This window comes from Neolamprologus brichardi, chromosome 13, assembly GCF_056152115.1.
Source record: "Neolamprologus brichardi isolate AB-2024 chromosome 13, ASM5615211v1, whole genome shotgun sequence".
Classification (NCBI taxonomy): Eukaryota; Metazoa; Chordata; class Actinopteri; order Cichliformes; family Cichlidae; genus Neolamprologus; species Neolamprologus brichardi.
In genome coordinates, this window is record NC_142116.1 from 21,401,299 (window position 1) to 21,421,360 (window position 20,062).

At 39.9% G+C, this 20,062-nt stretch overlaps 1 protein-coding gene across 1 annotated transcript in view; it reads right to left on the reverse strand.

Moving 5' to 3' along the window:
- macrod2 (mono-ADP ribosylhydrolase 2) overlaps positions 1 to 20,062 on the reverse strand; it is a 409,646-nt gene that overhangs the window by 230,605 nt on the left and 158,979 nt on the right. The window contains exon 5 of the mRNA XM_006806942.3: positions 6,842 to 6,958. Within this exon, the coding sequence (XP_006807005.2) occupies positions 6,842 to 6,958 (117 nt within the window). The remainder of the gene's footprint in view (positions 1 to 6,841; positions 6,959 to 20,062) is intronic.

A 20,062-nucleotide genomic window follows, 5' to 3' on the forward strand; every position in this document is an offset into this window, starting at 1 on the left:
CTTTCTAGGTCTACTGTGACAGCTAGGGCTGAAATGTGCAAGTGCTGATTAACCCACGAGGTCTTTGCTAAACGTTATTAGAGTGGACTAGTGGACCAGCATAATAATGATAAGATTCAGACATCTCCATTGTCGAGTTCAGCCGCTGCATATCATCCTACAAACTGTCACACATTTAAATTACCGTAACAGCACCAGATAAATGCAGATTATTACCATTAAGCAAGTTATATTTTACTTAAAGGATTATTCCAATTTGGCTTTTCAAACATTTGCCTGCTGTGTGAGTCGTAGTAATTTGGAATAAGTGTTCTATATTTATGATTTTTTAGTCAAGTCAAGTCAAGTCAAGTTTATTTATAAAGCACATTTAAAAACAACCAAGGCTGACCAAAGTGCTGTACAATAAAATACAAATATAAAATACAATAAAACACAAGTACATAAAACACCTCACTGATAAAACAATAAGTTAATACAGTAAGTTAAACCTTGCTAAAGGCCAATGAGAAGAGGTGAGTTTTAAGAGCAGTTTTAAAAGTTCCTAGGCTTGTGGAGAATCTGATGTGAGGAGGTAAACTGTTCCACAGTCTGGGTGCAGCCACAGCAAAAGCCCTCTCTCCCCTAGTCTTTAATCTGTACCTGGGAACATCTAAAAGCATCAGGTCTGCTTTTATAATAATGATGATGATTTTTCATTAAAGGGTAAAACACTAAGTTTGTAACATATACAGTCATGTAAAAAGGTTTTCACAGGTCTCTGTGCAGTCCTGTAAAAATTAAGTACATGCCATGATTCAATAGCTTAGTTTTGCACCACCTTTAGCAGAAATAATTTCAGTTCATTGGGGTTTGCAGGCATTATTCATGCACAGCTATTTTTGCGGTCTCACCTCAGCATTTGACCTTGACTCTTCTCCTTTTCAGCCATTCAGTTAAAGATTTGCTGGTATGTTGGGATAATTGTCCTGTTGCACATTTTAGGTGCTAGCTATTACTTATTATTACATATTTAGGTGTTTATTTTGTTGGTTGACGCAGTGACTGCAACGTGCCCAGGTCCTGGAACTATAAAACCTGTCCAAATCATCACCCCTCCACCACTGTACTGACAGTTGCTATGAGTGCGCTTGTGCTGTGAGGTTGTTTGTGCTGTTATGCTGGGCTTGTTTTCACCAAATGCGATGCAGTGCATTACGGTCCGACGTCTCCATTCTGTCCAAAGCACATTGTTCCAAAAATCTTGTGTCTTGTTCGGATGCTGATTCAAAACTTTACAAACCAAAGACAGTTATTTTCAGATTGAAGAGACTATGCTCTGGCAAAAAAGCCAAACTTGTTCAGTCTTTTTCTAACTGTACTAGCATGTCAGCATTTAACATGCTAAACAAGGCCTGAGGAGCCTGAGATGCAGCTCCTGTTTTTTTTTGCATTGCATTGTCTGACATTAGGGTGAGTTTGCTGGGGTGTAGACCCCTGAGATGATTGTGGCATTCGTGTTAACAAACACCTGAATTCTCCACACCAACAAACAGCCAAAGCTTCTATTTTACAGAGGTGCTCCCACTTACTGTTGATCACTTAATCAACTGCATTTGATAAGCAGCACCTGGATGCACCTCTTAATTCCTATGGAGGCAATAAGAGTGCTTAATTTTCAGCAGCCTACACAGAGTCCTGTGTAAACGTTCATGTTCACATGGCTGTAAAAGGCCAATAAAGGCTTTATTTAACAGTGTTGTTCCAGACTACTTGGACCATCTGTAGAACTTGAAGGATTTAAAGAAAAGCTAATAAATGTGTTTAAGTTTTAGCAATAAAGTTGATCTTGATATGAGACAAAGTTGTAACAGTGACATTAAAAAATGCTTTGCATATGGATATATTTCAAACGAAGCTATAAAATCTTAAGATAGGTACGTCGAGTACAACTTTAACCGAGCAGAGGAGAGCAACTGAAGTAGTGCATGGTGCACGTTTTAACGTAAATGCTAATGGAATAACTGCACAGTGTTGAAACTCAGCTTCCAGTAGGAAAGTCGTAAATATGAGACATAGCTGGTTACACTTGACATTGTATTTTCGTTTGATCATTAATCTGCAGACGGATGAGTAACTTGTCTAACATGAGGTCAAACAGACAATTTCCTTGTCATATTGATGTAATAGACAGTTTTCTTTTGTTGGAGTCTTTCCGCTATGGTAGGTGGGTAATTACTGTCATTGATAAATAATCTTGGGCCAGCCCCATAATAATCAGTCCCACATGTGCCTGGCCTTCTTAAAGGAAAGGCTCATTTGCCACTGGGATTCACAGTCTGAACTGCTTAGAAGGATGTAATGGAGAGCAATTTTCTTGTCTTGAGGGGGGAAAAAAAAGGCTGATATGGGATAGGTTAGCCCGGTCATTTTCCATTGCCTCGGCACATCAAATCTCCAAACAAGGACAACTCTGATTTCAGATCTACTTCTTTTCTCCCCGTGGGCACTAAGTAGTTTTCCGGGACACAAGGAAGCATTTTATTGCTTTACCAGTGACTTTGAGTGTTAGGTTTAAATGATCATTTCTCAATTTCTTACAAAAACAACAAAATTGACCAGTCTAATCTTCTTTTCTTTTTCTACTGAAAAATGATACACCTTGGCTGATATTTTTAAATAACACTTAAGACTCCGCAAATGCTATAATTTCAAGAGAAACAGCCGAGCACATGGCGTGATGAATGGCTTTCTATGCATTGTTGGCAAAGTCATTAAACGACTTCTGGACACAGAATGCGAACCCAAGCCTAAATCCCTGCAAACCTAATTAAAAGCAAAGAAATATACAGTTGGTTCTTTGCATTGTATGTTTAGACTGTCTAATTACATCCAGTGGAATAGATTCCAGAGAGGGGAGTCCCCAAAGAAGGCTGCAATCCTCTAAGAGATTTATATGTTTATAGAAAATTGTGAGAAGCCGACTAATGTTCAGGAAAAACTAGAAAGAGAATGCCCACGGTGGAAATATTGTGCTTTGCCAAGATGTAAACGCTAAATAGTCCATCTGTCTGTGTTCTTCTCACTTTGGAAGAGCCGTGGAGCCACCATCTGCAGATATGCGTCAGCAGAAGCGGTTTTGCATGCAGTGAGACACAAAAATTATATTTTGTTGTTAACAATTTAAAAATGAAAAAGTTTAATTTATGCTGAAATTACTAAAGCTGCTTTTGGCTGTTCCCTTATTCACAAGGGGTCACCGCAGCACAGCATGTTTGATTTGGCAGAGCTTGTAGGCCGGATGCCCCTCGGGTCGCAACCCCAAAGGATTTATGTCTCCTCCGGGGATTGAACTGGGGATCTTTCGCTTGTTGATACAGTATGGAGTTACTACATAGTGAAAATTCTAACAATGTAAAATAAAATATGTGTTCACTTGTTAGTTCAATAACAGGTTGGTTCATATGATATCTGTCTCACAAATTAAATCCAGACACCGCAGTGTTGTTTGACAGCTTAAATGTCTTTGCAGCTACAGAAATCAATATGTGGCAAACAACATGTGCTGTGAACATAACAACAATTTTGCTTGGTTTGGTTTTGAGAGGCAACACAATGAGATATGAACCCTAACTCAGCTCCCACACCTTTGTCTCTAATGCACACTTCTGCACTGTTCCAGGAAAAAAGTGTGAGTCCAACCAAAACCTTCGAGTCTGGGTTTTTGAGTTGATCAAATTTGAGTATTTTACTCTGGATCAAGAAAGTGTATCAGTAATTAAAGAAAGCCATCATCAGCGGAGCTCCAAAACCAGGATTCACTATATCAATGAGTAAATAAAGAGCAGAGCCTCCATTTTAATCCAAAGGACTGAAAATTATGAACATGTGTGAGCCATGAAATTTATCTTAAAGAACAGGATGGGCAGGGAGGCTGGAGACTACCGCGGCCGTCACAGGGCAAGAGACGGGATACACCCTGGACAGTCCCTCAATCTATCATAGGGCCAGAGATTGGATTTTTAAATCGAATTACTCAGTTGTAACGTGATAGGGGCAAAACGTGGCAGGAACTGAAGATAAAAATATGGAGAAACAGATAAGACACCGTTTTCTTGATATTAGGCACACCCAAATTAAGGTGCTTCGCTACGTGCGTTGACATCCATATAAGCACGTTAGTTACCTGGTTCAAATGTAGCAGCGGGGAAGGAATCATGGAGTGGCTTTTAAAAAAATCTGTTAGATTTAAATGTGTGTATCCTTAATCTGAAGAGTTTTGTTAAATGTATTTCTAGTGAGTTTTACTAAACCTGGATTTTGGCATGAGGCCCAGATCTGTGCCTAGTTTTGCGTGTGTGTTTTTTTGTGTTCCTATCTGTGTGTTCCTGATGTTTTTTTTTCTGCACCTTTGCTGCTGCTGTTCTTGTTTGTTTTCATGAACTTTCATGGAGTTATTTATTTTATTCAGCTTTGGTTGATAAAAACTGACCTTATGCTTTTGAAAGTAGCCTCTGTGCCTGCATTAGGGTAGTAATGTGCAGTAATGTGATAGGCTGACTCAGTAGGATCAATGGAGAGACACGGTGGACCATCACATTGGGATTTCCCTTCATTTGTCACACGTCTATAATGCATTTCTTGAATTTTCACTCATGCATGTGCTTGCTCTTCCTTTGGCATCTGTATCAAACAACCTTATGTTATTTAAAATCCAGGGATCATGTTCCTCAGTTTGATTTTACCATATAAAGATCAAAATTCAAACTGTATTCTACATTATTTAGACTGACATATATAATTAAGATTTGTTATAATTATTATAAATGGAAATAAAAAGAAGCAGCCTATGCTTAGATGTTCTCTAAGGGGGGGGAGTTGCTTCTAAGCATGAGACTGACCACAGGGCTTATTTTGCAACAGACACTTCTCTCATCAATGGTGATGATCCATCTGCTACGTTCAGTTCATTATACACATTTAAAAACTCATTTTATCCAGTTTATGTATTCAGCTTTAGCCACAGCAGAGGGCCATTAACATCATATTAACTTTCAATTAATGAAAAATATATTCTGCTATTTCACTGCAAGCTTTTACCCTTTTATTGATACGCCTACATGTGACATCCCTGAATTTAGGGAAATTCAAAAATGAGAAAATTGTCTGCTGTCGTGTTTGTTTACTTTGTTCCGTGGTGAGTGGGTGGACAGACTATTATTTGAGATTTTGTACAGTGAAAAGATGTTGTTTGCAGTCACGGCAGCTTCATAATGTGTGTGGAGGTGGAACAAATAAGTCAGAGACAGAAATTAATGCAAAGAAAAGAAGAATGAAATCCAAAGTGTGGATAGACTTTAGGCTTGTCAGAGCTGAGCTCACAAAGAAGAGTAGAGCAACTGTCAGTCCCCGAGAGCAGACGAGAGACGACGCTATTATGACAGTGATCAGAGCTAGAAGATGATACTGGCTCGGAGTAAAGATGCTTTAATATAAAATAACATCACATTCAAAAATGAACCGGCTGTTCCTGGTAAAGAACTACACAATCTATAACGAGTTATCAGCGTAGAGAAGGTGTTTTGCCCAGAGATAATTACAATAACAGTACCCAATGGCAGCGTGATTGCTCCCAGGTGACATTGCAGGTTATTAAATTGTCACGGTGCACCCTGTTTTGGATCTGCAGACACTTAAACTTGCTGCCCACAAGACAGACTCGCAGTTTATCTGCTCCATTTGTTTGACATCTTTACGACATACCGTATTAACACAACCTAATTTCATCTGAGCCTCAATGTCTTCTCTTGGCTGTCTCACGGAAATCCTTCAGGGTTAGGTTAGGACTGCTGGGACGTTTGTCTCGACCGAATTACACCAAGTGACATTTCTTCACTCCTGTCATGTTTTCCATTTCAAGTTTGCAAGGAAAGGAGCTCGTGACAAAGTTTGAAAAGTGACACGTGTGTTAAGGACGATTAGGAAAAGAATTTCGTTTGGAAATATCTACGACAAACACACGTTGGCTTTCTTAACTTGATTAAAAAACATTATGTCCGTTACAGAGGGAAAAGGAAAACTGTGCAGTCCAAATTCTGATCGTTTATTCATTCATCTTCATGATAGCAAGATTTATGTGATGTGTTAACGGAATAAATCAGGGATGAAAAATCAATCAAATTAAGCAACTAATAGCTTCGTTAATGTCTTTGTTTGTGTGCAGACGACACTCTCATCCAGCAGTACAACAAGCACCAATCATATTAATTATCTTCCAAATAACAATTCCCTGTTTATTACAAATGAGCTCTAAAAACTAAGTAATTTGAATTCACAGGTTCTTCTGTTCAACATCAAATGCGTCCCACTCTGTTTTTGTCACTAATGACCTCAGTCATTATATGAGAGCATACAAGCGTGTATATAAGACATGTGGGGCCATGTGTGCTTGTGTTTAGTTTGCAAAAGCGATCATCTTTATCCAAAAATGACAGGAGCAATGGCCTCAGGTTGAAATATAATACACATATACATGTAAATGACAAAATTCTTTAAGTCTAAAAGCAATCAAAAGACAAAAAAGTATTTTTTTTAATCCCTACAAATGATTTTTTGGCAATATTGCAAAGTAAGAGCAATCTGCCAGCTGGTTCAGAAGCCTTGTGTTTGAAAAGAAATGAGCTATTTTATAAAAACTTTACAGATTAATGTTGGAAAGTGCACTTAACGCTAATTCTTAATGTTCACTGTCAGGTGATGTAGCTCTCAATGGCAACAGTTTTAATTAGAGAATTATCCTGGAAGGCACCTCGGCGCACATTACAAAAACAAACAGAAAAAGCTAATAATTACTGATACTCACATCTTGCAGGGAGATCATAGCCGCAGGTGATCTTGGCTTTGCCGGTTTCACAGCCATTTAGCGAGTGACACTCGTCATACAGACAGGACCCAGCCGCTTTGTGTATGCAGCCATCAACTGAAACAAACAGACATACAAAGAGAGGTAAGGGCCTACCTGAGGAGAAGCATGTAAAACCAGGCACTCGACATATCCCAAGCCAGCTGGGCTAATTAGGAGTTTGCGTGCTTTATCATGAGAAAACAAACAACCAGCAACAAGCTGAAAATTATGTTTATGAGTTTGATTCCGGTTAGTGAATGTCTACGTTTTCAAATCAGCTCCCTGGTGCTCTATCTCCTCTCTATAGGGAGGCTGCGTCTGCCATAGAGTGCTGTGCCTATTGCTGGTAAATATTGACAAGCCTAGGAATGAAATTAGCTGGGCTAGGATCTAATAACGCCTCCGCACACAGTGAAAATGAGACTGTTCTTCCTGTAATCTCTCTCCTCTGTCAACAGCGATATGCAGTCCGATCATTAACTGTATTTTCTGGCCCGTTGTGGAATCCACCCTCTTCTCTGCGGTGAGCCTGCCACGACGTGGATCTGTGTTCTGATTCTGTCATGCTCCCGGTTGATGTGTGTGTCCTGGTTCTACGGAGACCCCTGCCCATCCCCCCACCTATCTAAGGTTTTAATTTTACCAGGTTAAGGCCATGATACATCTGATTGATGGCACGTCTTACAGGAGAAGGCAGAGAGATAGAAATCCGCATTATCCGTCTCTGAAAGCCTGACATCCCCCCAAGAGCATGTTATCAATCACACTGAAACATGATAAAATCCTCTTCAAGTTGTCCTGTAAAAATCCTCACAGGCCATTAGAGGAAAACAGAGGTAGGAGGAAACAGTGGCAGTTGGACAACCACACGTACCCATTTTTTTGGTTGCTCTTCGTTAAGACGAGATCAATGGAGGGGAAAAGCCTCCCAGATTAACTTTATCTATCAAAACTAAAAGAGTTGAGATCAGACAATTAAGAGCCTGCAGGATAACATTTTTGTAATATTCAGATTAAAGAAAAATGTGACTAATCACCATCTTCATCTATAATCTAATAATTATTCCTATACAAAGCTAGAAAAAACATCTTAAAAAAAGGCTGGAGATTAGTTATAACCTATCTTCTAAAATCTATTTTGCTTCACATCGTCAACACAGACAAAAGGTCTTTTGATGAGGGATGGTCTTTTTCTCCGCTCCTTTCAATCTCTCAGAGATGAGTCAACAACAACAGCTGGGTGGAAGATTTTCTAGCTCTATCAATCATCTTTAATGGACTGAAGGACAGGCACTTGACAGAGACAAATCCTGATGGCTTTTCAAAAAAGTAACAAGAGTTTGACAGTGATGTGGATATGAGGAGGGATCGCTGTGGTGCCAATGAAAGCTACTTAACACAACAAGAGCAGATGTAGCGCTGGCTGTGGGCTTGGCATTTTTATAATATCCACTGTGCGAACAAGATTGATCACAAATGTCTGGTTGCATCTTTGCAAACATAAATTGTTCAATTCAAATTGGTACACCTATTTAAATGTGCGGTGTGTTAATGTGCATAATATCCAATTAGCCAATCATGTGGCAGCAACTCAATGGATTTAGGCAATTTATGCATGTAGAGCTGGTCAAATTGATCTGCTGAAGTTCAAACCGAGCATCAGAATGGGGAATAAAGATGAGTAAAGCGACTTTGAACGTGGCGTGGTTGTTGATGCCAGATAGGCCAGAGTTTTTCAGAAACTGCTGATCTGCTGGGCTTTTCCCACACAGCCATCTCTAGGGTTTACAGAAAATGATCCAAAAAAAGAGAAAATATCCAGTAAGTAGCAGTTCACTGGGTGAAAATGCCTCGTTGAAGTCAGAGGTCAGAGGAAAATGGACAGACTGCTTCGGGCTGATGGAAAGACATCAGTGACGCAAATAGCCAAGCTATGCAGAAGAAGAACGTGCAATACTCTGCACCTTGAAGCAGATGGCTTACAGCCGTCACTCACCACTCCTGTCAGCTAAGAACAGGAAACTGAGCTATAATTCACACAGGTTCACCAAAACTGGACAGTAGAAGATTGGAAAAATGTTTCCTGACCTGATGAGTCTCAGTTTCTGTGGTGAAATTCAGATGGTAGGACCAGGATTGCATCCATCTATCCTACCTTATATCACATAATTCAGGGTGCTGGTGGTGTAATGGTGTGGGACATATCTTCTTTGTACACTTTGGGTCCTTTAGTATCAACCGAGCATCATTTAAACACCACAGCCTCCCGGAATATTGTTGCAAACTATGTCCATCTATTTATGCTCACAGTGTACCCATCTTCTGATGGCTGCGTCCAACTGGCTAAAGCAAAGTGTCACAAAGCTCAAACAATCTCTAACCGATTTCTTGAACATAGTGAACTCAGTCCAACAGATGGATGTGATGGAGCGGGAGATTCACATCATGGATGTGCAGCTGACAAATCTACAGCAAATGTGTAAGGTTATGGAGCAAAATCTCTAAAGAATCTGTGGCACAAAGAATTAAGTCAGTTCTGAAGGCAAATTATCCCTTAAATAAAAAAAACTTGTAGCTTGAAATAGGGAAGGAGACACAGTTTAGCAAATATCAATATCAATGCTTCATTTGCACAGGTGAAAAGCAAACTACCATCTTCTAATGGTCATAAGAAGACATCCAGGTTTGGAAAATATTATACTGCCCTCCTCTGTTGTGCAGAGTTCCCGTGGGAGTCCGCCCTCTACAGACACTCCAACTACACTCATCACTACTGAGCATAACCGATCTTTTTACCTACAAGCACCTCAGGAACACAGTGAACAAAAGCACATGGGATTCTGTGTTTTATCTCAGTACCTGAAAAGTCAGATTGCAGATAATAGTTTCTGATTTTATTTCACCGCACCCCCTGTTCATAGTTGCATTAGCTACTTTTTCTGATGTTACTGAATGTGTCGCTGTGCATCGTGCGCCCCTAAAAGCCTGGAAATTTCTTCACAGTGCCTGGAAATACAGAAGGAGATGCTAAACTGATCTGGGTGATTGCCAGAATCTCGAATGGCAAAGCCACAGATTTAATTTACCTGCTTTACTTGAACCACTTCACAGAAATGGATGGAATACAGCAGATGCATTGTGGGTAATATGCGTGTTTATTTCTGTGTCTGAGAAAGAGCTATAGAGAGGAGCAGAGAAGCACAGAAACAGAGAGAGGTTTCAGATGTACTTTGTAATTTGAAATTAAATTGCAGAGTGGAGGCAATCTAAACCTGAATGTGAGTACAGTTTTCTCTGTCCATTATTTAGGCAACTAAAAGCAGATCTGAGTTCCCATAAGTGGAGATATGACCCACATGCAATTTGGCCATCAATTTATTTTCTCATTTAAGTGGGATCTCACCATTATTCCCTGCAGATTTCTATTATGGATGCCTGCAACATTACAAAGGCGGTCTTAGATTTTCATTAACTAAGAATGGCATTAACATTCGTTGGAGAGAAAGGACAAGTCTGTTCACTCTCCGTCACAATAAAACATCAAAGCAACAAGAAAAAACAATGAATTACTTTTTATTTGGATCATCGACGTATTTAAGCATCAGTAAAACATCATTTGTTGTCATATTTTGCAGCTGCGCCATCTAAGCTCAGTGGATTTCAATTCTATAGGTCTAATGAAGTTTTGTCATCAGCCACAGCACCACGTGTTTCAGCAGTCTCAAAAGACTCGTGCACGCCATTATTTCTGTGTCCCTGTTTCATTATCCTTAGATGCAGTAATCATTCAAATGCTAACTCATCATCCTGATGCTGCACCTGCATCACGGCACTAAGAAACGATCAAAGTGACCTCTTTTTATCCCAGCTTTTAGGCTGAATCACATGTCAAGTAGCAGCCCTGAGATGAGCATGTGCTCAGCTCCGTTATACACAACCAGTGGAGCACAGTGCTATATTTTAACTCCTATTAAGACTTCTTTATAGAGGACATTTCATTTAACTGGTTTAATATTCAGGCGGCAGCATCTGCTTCTATCAACCCCACCACTGGGCTTCCTCGGCCCCCGCTGAAAAATATAACAGTTAATACCTCATCTATCTCTCTCCTCGCAGCCTGCCACTGCTTTAGGCTGGGCCTATGTGGGACAAAACATTTATTCATCTTCTCTGAGTGCCTTGCTCAGAAAAAAGCTTCCCAGAGCAGCCACTCCAGCAGGTCCACACAGCTAATGAAGATAACTTTGAGCAGTGGCTGGACGGCATCTCTCTGAACACATAATGGGAACTAGAAGAGAGCAAGAGACAGAGGGAGAGACATATTGAGAGAGACAAAGGAGACAAGAGTGTGTGCGTATGAGTGTGTGTGTCAGTCTAGAGCAGTTTGAATTAGTTACTCAGCTGTAACCTTGGCTCCTGCCATTGTTGAAGACACCTCTACCTCGTCCTCTCAAGGCTCCGTTCCCACATGCATTAAGGGACTCAGCAAAGCTCTGCTTACTCTCCCTGGGCTTCTCCCAGGCAGCCCGAAAACCAAGGGCTTTCAATCGCTCCCTCAGACACAATGAATACCTGCTCTGCTCTCATTACAATACCCTGCTTTTCAGAAATAGTGTCAGCAGCAATTTTCTCTCCTAATTATTTTCCACTCCTCTGAGGGTTAGGTTCAGGACTGGAGCCAAAGAAGGCAGGCCGGGGTGGGCAGGAAACGGGGGGAGGGTTTCTGTATTTTACCTGGCAGGAAACGGAGAGGTCTGCATATCAGTTCATAATCTAACGGAGATAAATAGTCACTTATATCAAGGTGGATCTAAACTTCAGCCTCTGCCAACTCTATGCGAGGGCAGATCAGGAGATAAGAACCGAAACTTTTGTCAATACTTTTTCCCACACCGAGAGTTGCTGTTTCCACACAAAACCAAGCATATTCCTGAAACCACTGAGCCATATATTGCCTCTCACCTATTTTTTTGTAGTATCCATGGCAACAACATATTTCAACTCTCCTCCTAGCTCTTTTAGAGCTGTACACTGATCAAAGCCCCTCCTTAGTCCTACCTCTGTGATTTACGACACCATTTTCTACTCAACTAATTTCACTGAAGGAGATAATGACATGGATTAGTTGCTAATCAAGTGCCAATCAGAGATCTGGCTGAACTAAATGTCAGGTGGAATATATTCAAGCCATTGTGGTTACTCCCTTGTGATACTGGATTATGTGTCCTAATCACAGCAATTTTGGATGCAACAGGAGCCTGATCTCACTCTGCACTGTAACCAAGTTCCCAAGAAAGGGATAATAATCTCCATTTTACCTGTAATACTCAGGTAAACAAGGGATTTGGGCTAATAGCGTGCCAGGCACATAGTCACCGATGTTACTCCCCAAAGTGATATAAAATACCACAGGCTTACTTGACACTGGCACTGCGATGTAAGCAGGAAGCAGAACGAGTGACGCGACAATCGCAGGTTCCTGTAAGTTAATACTCTTACTGAAGAAAATCTCTGCAAAGACTGGAAGTGTTTTCTCTAAAATAGCTGACCGAACGCAGTATGCTGTAACTACAATTGTATAACCGCTGGCCTTAAAAAGGACAAAATGGATCGCAGCTTTATTTGCAACCTTTAGCATGGTGACTTCACTGTCACTCCTTTTAATCCTACCCCACTCAATTAGGGTGGGCTTAATCTCTCTTGTGACCAGAAAATGAGGGAGAAGCTTCTAACATCTGGTTAACATTATGCATAAGTGTATTCTAATTTAAACCATGTACTTTTTCCTGAAGCTAACAAAGTAATTTGGTATCTAAACCTGAGAAGCATGTCAGTGGGTTATTAAACAATTAAATGTTGCTACCCTCAGTAATCAGAATGAAAAATACTAAGACTTTGATTATCAGTTTGTTCTCTATTTTTGCACAGTGCCGCTTGGGTGGTGAATCTCTGTAGTGTTACTCCCCCTCTCCCTGTAGTACTGTCTGGATGATTTAAAAAGTAAAAATGGGACAGATGGAAATTGTAAAACCACAACAGTTTAACTTAGAAAACTAAAACACAGCTGTGTGTAAAGTGCCATGTAACTGACATATACATAACCACTCAACTAGAGCAGTGTGTCACCAGACTGAGCGCAGGAGTGTTCAAACAGACCTGCAAATGTAGAAGGTTGTCAGTGATAGCTGCTAATGTTAGCTCCACTCTTTTCCTACTCTGAGACTTAATTATAAGTCCAAAATTTTAATTTCCACGTAATCAACAAGTAATTAGTCACCAGGAACAGCTTAATAAATTATTAGTGCCTAATGAAAAAAATCCTACAGATGATACAAGCTCTGTCTCATGGCTGGAAATGATGTGTTTAATCTGTGATTCAGTGAAGCAGCTAGCAGCAAAACAGCGATCAGTCCAGGACTGTAGCATATGCCTATCACTGTAAATGAGTATATTCCTCCAGGTGTCATTATCCCTTACATACAGGAACATACTGTCTTCTCTGTACATAAAGGTAATGCTTTATGTAAGTGTAGTACATGTCTAGTTCCACCAAAACCTGCTTTTTGTTATTAGTTATTTTCATGGATCAAAACAAGACTTTAGGTGGTGACTGTGCAAGTAAGCATAACTCCTTGTCTATGTGACGTTTGTTACCTTAACAGTCACTGTATTTTAAGGTTTAAGCAAATAAACTCCAACTTTAAAAAAACGATTTACATGTATAACTCTTTTTGCATAGTTTTTTTTAAAAATTGCATTCCTGATGATTTTCCTTTAGTGTAAGTGTTCATTGCAATTGATTAAGAAACCGCTTTATATCTAAGGATCATAACATAGATCTACTTGTTGGTTTAAAATACTTGATGCAACCATTTATGAGAATAATGGAACATAACGTTACTTAAGTAGTTTCTTTGATATCTCTAGTCATACTTCTCAAACCTGCACTGAAGCCCAAGTGTGCATTTGCAGAGCTTAAGCTTGACTTATTAGGAGAACAGAATCTTCATGTTGTTGTTCGAGGTCAGCAAAGGAATGCCAGGTTAGGTTACCAAAGGCCATGCGACAGTGTCGTCGTCGCAAATGTAGAGTCTGACAGCTGTGGACGACTCGGTGCCAAACCCCAGCCGTGCTGAACTTTCCGAGACAGTTGCGACGGCCCCGGCGCTCATATAAAGATGTTGTTTTAACTGTTGTGCCATCACGCTGAGGCATTCCTTGTCTGAAGCAGCGGTCACTCTGTCACAGTGAAATGTATGATTTGCTTTCTTCGTATGACGGGGTGATTCTTCTTAACTTCAGCCAGGTTGGCAATAATTTATTTTGGAGAATCTAATACAATGAGTCTATTTAATGAAGTGAATCCCTTTAGTGTCCTAAATCCAACCGCCAAAACGAGCAGCTCACGGTGAAAACATACAGACATAATAATGAGAATCACTTAAAGCTCGGCTGGGATTTTAGTCTCAAACTGCACGGAGTGGACAGAACACGGAGTATCAACAAACGATTATTCAAATTAGTTGTGACAAGCTGCCCAGTGTGGTTTCTGGAGTTCTTTTGTAGTTTCCATACCAAAGTTATAATGATTTGCATTCCCTCGCAGCACAGGTAGACTATACACACCCAAACAGACATGAATGCATAATGTCTCTTACATCATATAATCCTATAGTGAAATGCCTGTCTCAATAGTTATGGACGCAGAGGTGAAGTGCAAAAAGTGCCAGCCTATCATCAAGGCACCATCTCTCAGGATGCAATTGTGTCATTTATAATCACACTTGGCATGTCACATCACATTGTGCGTACAGAATGGCATCCGTCCGGAAGGAAATCCAAAATTTGTCTGTTCTATTAGACTTCCTGGGTCTGAAAAGCCTCTTTCATCTCAGGGTGTGAGGTGCGCTAATAATCACAGATAAACACAAGCGTCCTTTTACAGCTTCCTCCCTCCTTCAATATCGCACTCATTTTTCACCTTTGACTCCTCACCCACTCTCTTATTACAAACAAGCACTCTGCCAGTGTGGCTATTATCGCCCCTTCTCCTAGGTTAGATTACCTGTGGAACCTGAAGCTTTACTATCAATGTAATGTTAGAGAGAGGGAGCGAAAGAGAGTTTCCACAGACTCAATCGTTTGGGAGGCCAGTGTATTGTGCATGTATGATTGTGCACCCAAGTACATGAGGTGTCTCTTGTGGGCAAAGTAACATTAATTCCCATAAATGTGGCATCATATCATACTAAAATGAAAAAAAAATCATCATGGCTTCCATGCCTGTGCACATATGTTAGATGTAAACACTTTATCAATGCTTCCTTTGTGCTCTCAGGAGGAATCAACCCATTTCTGATCAATCTGAGACATTATAAACAACAATAATATGACATGACAGGTAATCCGGCCCTGTAACTGATTCTGACATCAAAGTTAAGCCAACATCAGGAAGGATCTCCTATCAATAAGCTCGCCACGTATCTCAATGGGTCGAGAGCAAATCAGCTGCCAGAGAAGATAACATAAAATATTCTTTTTCCTGATTTCAATTCCACCGCTGACCATTAAAGACTCCCTATGGACTACATCAAGAGTCAAAACCAGATTTGAATTATTGATTAGGTACATCTTATTCTCACTTAATATTAATGCAGATCTATCACTTCCACCACTAACACATCATCAGCCTTTCATGTTTTTTAGTAATATATTAAGTATAGGAAGCTCTATCAGTTGCTTAACACGTGACAAGCCCTCCTTGGATAAAGAACTATCTGGAATCGATAGAACACACCTATTCACACTCCAAACATAATTAAATGCCGCCTCCTGGAGAAATTGCTCTCTTTGAAAAGTTCGGCTAATGGGGGACACGCTAATGTTGAGAAAACATGGCTGGAAAACACAATTCCCCCTGAGCAGATCCTGGCCAATTACATCATAAATTACTTTCCTGCACAAAGTTCATCTTTTGATTTTCCCAAGAGAGCCGGCTGTAGGAAGGTAAAGGATGACTTTTCTAGGAACAACCTGACTAGAGGTGAGAGTTGGAACAGAAGCGCTTTGTTCAATGCAAACGGGCTCTGAGAACAATCAGGACAGGACAAGACAAATGCATGTAATTATTGGGCAATCCGAATAGTAAGCTTTACGGCTCGCGAGGAGAGAAAACAAGCATGGCTGCTGCTTCACACTCTTGGATCTCGAGGCCAAAGCTCTGTGGCAAGTTCGTAATTGCGGAAATGAAGAAAGATGGAGCCGTTCAATGAAAGGCCACTGCTTTCAATTAAAATGCATGAACAGCTGTTGCTATTATGCATGGTTCTTTGAGTTTACTGGTGCAAAGCGCATCTTCAGCAAAGCCTACAGCTATGTACGATACATTTACATTTGTACAAGTATGAGAAGCTTGCAAAGCCAGAGAAAGCTACACAATTCAAATATCATCATAGTTTTGAATTCCTTTATTTTAGCCTCGCTCTGTAACCTGCAAAAAATACACTGTTTGAATCCCTTCTTCGCTTCGGCTAATTAAAAGTCAAAAAACACCATAATCGCTCATGGTTTCGGTATATTACTAGGAACTGGGATTTGATATTTATTTTTTCAGTTAATCTAATATTAATGGTGAGAGCCATGCCATCCACCAATCGCCACAGCTCAGTAGTCTATACAGTAGTATTCAATTCAATTCAATTTTCTTTATATAGTGCCAAATCACAACAACAGTTGCCTCAAGGAAATTTATATTGTAAGGTAACGACCCTACAATAATACAAAGAAAACAAAGAAAACACCAGCAATCACATGACCCCATATGAGCAAGCGCTTTGGGAAAAACTGCAGGAAGAAACCTGCAGCAGAATCAAGATCATGGAGGGGCGGCCATAGTGGCATGTAGTTTATACAGTATAGTTTACATTGCATATGCTGTTAATTGAATCCTTATTTATTTCCATAAGAATTAGAAAAAATAAAAATACTGCTTAAAAAAATCAAAGGAACACTTAAACTGCATCAGCTCTTGTTGAATAAAATATTCAAGCCGCAGACGTACACTGTGTATCACACTGAGAAGAAAATGACGTAAAAACAACGGGGGCCGACAGGGTGCCACACAAAATAAATCTTTAAATACTGCAAAAAAAGTTGAGATTGATATATGTAATATAAAATACACTAAAAGCTAAATGTAAACTAATGTCAATAACACCAGGGGGTAATTTTCTTCATTTTCTTCTATTACCTCTTACTGCTGTGTTACAACAATGAACACATTATATTGTGTAGATAACAGCAAAGGTAGGGTGATATACCCTAAGGTATAGAGTTGACTTAATTTGATTCCTGCTCCTGCATAGCTTCAAATACCACAGAAATATCAAAATTAAGAATTTAAAACACATAAAAACAAAAATAATGGTAAAAAGTACGAAATTTGATTAGATGGTGATAACAGTGGTAGAAAGGATTATGTAGGTTCCCATCGTATCTATTTAGTCTTAACATTAGCCTCAAATATATTTTAGATGTGTGGCCAGTGGGGAAAGAGGCTGGATATGAAGATGTACAGCAGTTATATTAATGTGTTTCTCCTTTCATTATAAACATTTTTGTGATATCTGCCTGAAAAGGAAAAAGCTACAGACTTAAAGTTAAAGTGCTGAAATCAATACAATCATGCCTAAGTGTGTTCTATTCTTTTAAAACGGGTACTCAAAATAATGTCTTTTTTCCATCACAAAGGAACTGAAACAAAATGATTAAAAAGAGCAAAAACTGAATTAAATCAGGGAAAACTCCTGGCGGATAAAAAATTGTTATTTGAATGTTATGATCCTGAGATATGGTTTTTCTAAGAACAAATAGACTTGATAGATCTTCACAGAATTATATGTTTGCTTGAGAGGTATAAAAGTCTAAAATGACTGTATTAAAGTTCTCAAGTGTTAGTCAACAATTATACTGATTGCTTTTCCATTAAAAACAAAATTATAATTATGGATATTCCTTTAACTGTAGCCTATAATTCAGGGCAATCACAGCACTTGTCAAGCGGACCCCCGGTGTGCCTCGATGCTATAAAAATCATTACCCTTGTGTAACTCTGAGTAAGCAAACAAAGAGGAAAAAGGCCACTGGGGCCGAAGCTTGAGATAGCCAGAGTGGATTCCTCTCCTGTGATTTATCTGACGGGGCCCTGACAACTTTCTTGCAGAATCCCAAAGTGCGCCATCTATTAATTGAGCCTGTGTCAGCACAGGGGAGATTAAGCATCCACAGCTGCCCACTGAAAAGTCTTCCCCAGGCCCAGCTGTGAGACACAAATCAAAGGCCTTGCCACCGAGACGAACAGACAAAAGACGGAGCCCACCTCCATGCAACGCAAACACAAAGATCAGCAGTAATGTCCTGCTGTGATTTATCGTTTAGTAAACATCTCCAGTGACACGCTTTGGTGGGGACAGTTAAAAGTTGAATTTTTAAACAATAATTCAGATCAATTCAAGGCGATATAACGCCAAGTGTATTTTAAAGTAATACATCTGTGGTTGCCACACTAGTCACTGAGCTAACTTTAAACACGTTTTGCCTCTTGACTCCCTGTCCTTCATAAATGATCTTACTGTCCTTTTCCCCCCAGGCTCCAGTGTAGTAAAAAAAAAAGAAAAAGAAAAGCCTTGGGCAGACTACTGGGCCTGCTCAGCTCTGTAGATCTTCAGTTAAGGCCGTTCATCCTAACACTGCCTCTTGTAAAAGACCTGTGTGGTCTCAGTGCTTAACCAGCAGCCATGGCCTGGCTTCATCATGTGAGGCTCCTCACTGCAGAGCCAGGGATTAACCGAAATTGGGCTTTTATAATTATACTGTCATGATTCCAGGCCTTTCCTGCTGGTCTTTTTAATTAAGTAGATAATTTCTCTCTGGGGATGACCAGCTTTAACATACTTACAGGCTATTTCGACAGTGGCCTCTTCTCAGAGCTGTGGCAAAAATCTGATGAATCAAAACTATTATTTTGTCATGAAACAATTTTTTCCTAAACAATATCACATCCGGGGCTATCACAGGACTGCATTGATAGAAAAAAATCAGTGGGGGGGTGTGAATGATAATGAGACTGCTCAAGCGTTGTCCTGGCGTCCCACCCACCCATCTCAGTGACAACTATAAAAGCTGCCCTATCTCTGAAGGGTGGAGATGAATCTTGGGAGGGTAATAGGGTCTTCTGTCACTCATGCCTTTGTGAGTGACAGTGACAAGTCTAATAATGAGAGAAATGCCTGGTCACCCTTTCATTCAACCATTTCACTGAAGAGACCTATCTCTGCCATCCGGTGAGCAGTCATGCACCCATGCAGCACCAACCTTGCTCGAGCAAGGTTTTATAATTCAAATGGAACAATATAATGGCCTCTATAGTGACAGCATTCAGATAGATGCTTGTCCACAGCTTGGCTCACTGCCCATTAATTTTAAAAACCCCCACAAAAGGAAACCAAACTGTTTTTATGATGTACCCCAGGAGGGACTGAAACAGTAGTGAATATGGTCATTTGTGGGGGGAAAATATACTTTTCTGGTAAAACATTTGGCATAAAAAAAAAGCTGAGCATCATAAGTCAGAAAGTGTTCAATTTTTCCACTGAGCTTTCTCTCTTTAGAGAAAAGCCAGCGTTATACATTACACTTAGTGTCAAGATTTTATGCTTTGGGGATTGCAGAAGAGTAATATCTGTGTTTACACATTACACACTAATGCCATCGCACACCACTTTCTGTATCACAAACTGGCAGGATATCAGTTATTAAGGCTATGATGGAAGCCATTGACCTTCCAGAAATGATATGTGGACTTACAATGAAGTGCGCTTTGTCACCTCTGAGAATATTAGTTATCAATTCTGACGCTAAATCTCTCAGGTCAGCATATATGTCATCAGGGCGGTGAAGCAGCAGTGATGAATGTAGACAGAACAGCGAGCCACATTCTTTGTTTTGGAGCCAATCTGATCGTTTCTTTATAGCTCTTAAGCAGGTTATGATCCATTTTTCATGTCTTATACAAAGATGGGATATACTAAATCCATTTATGCATAATTGCTGATGCCATTAAAGAAGAGCTTAAGATATATTTTTTTAAAATCTGATTATTTTTATAATAAAGACTGCACA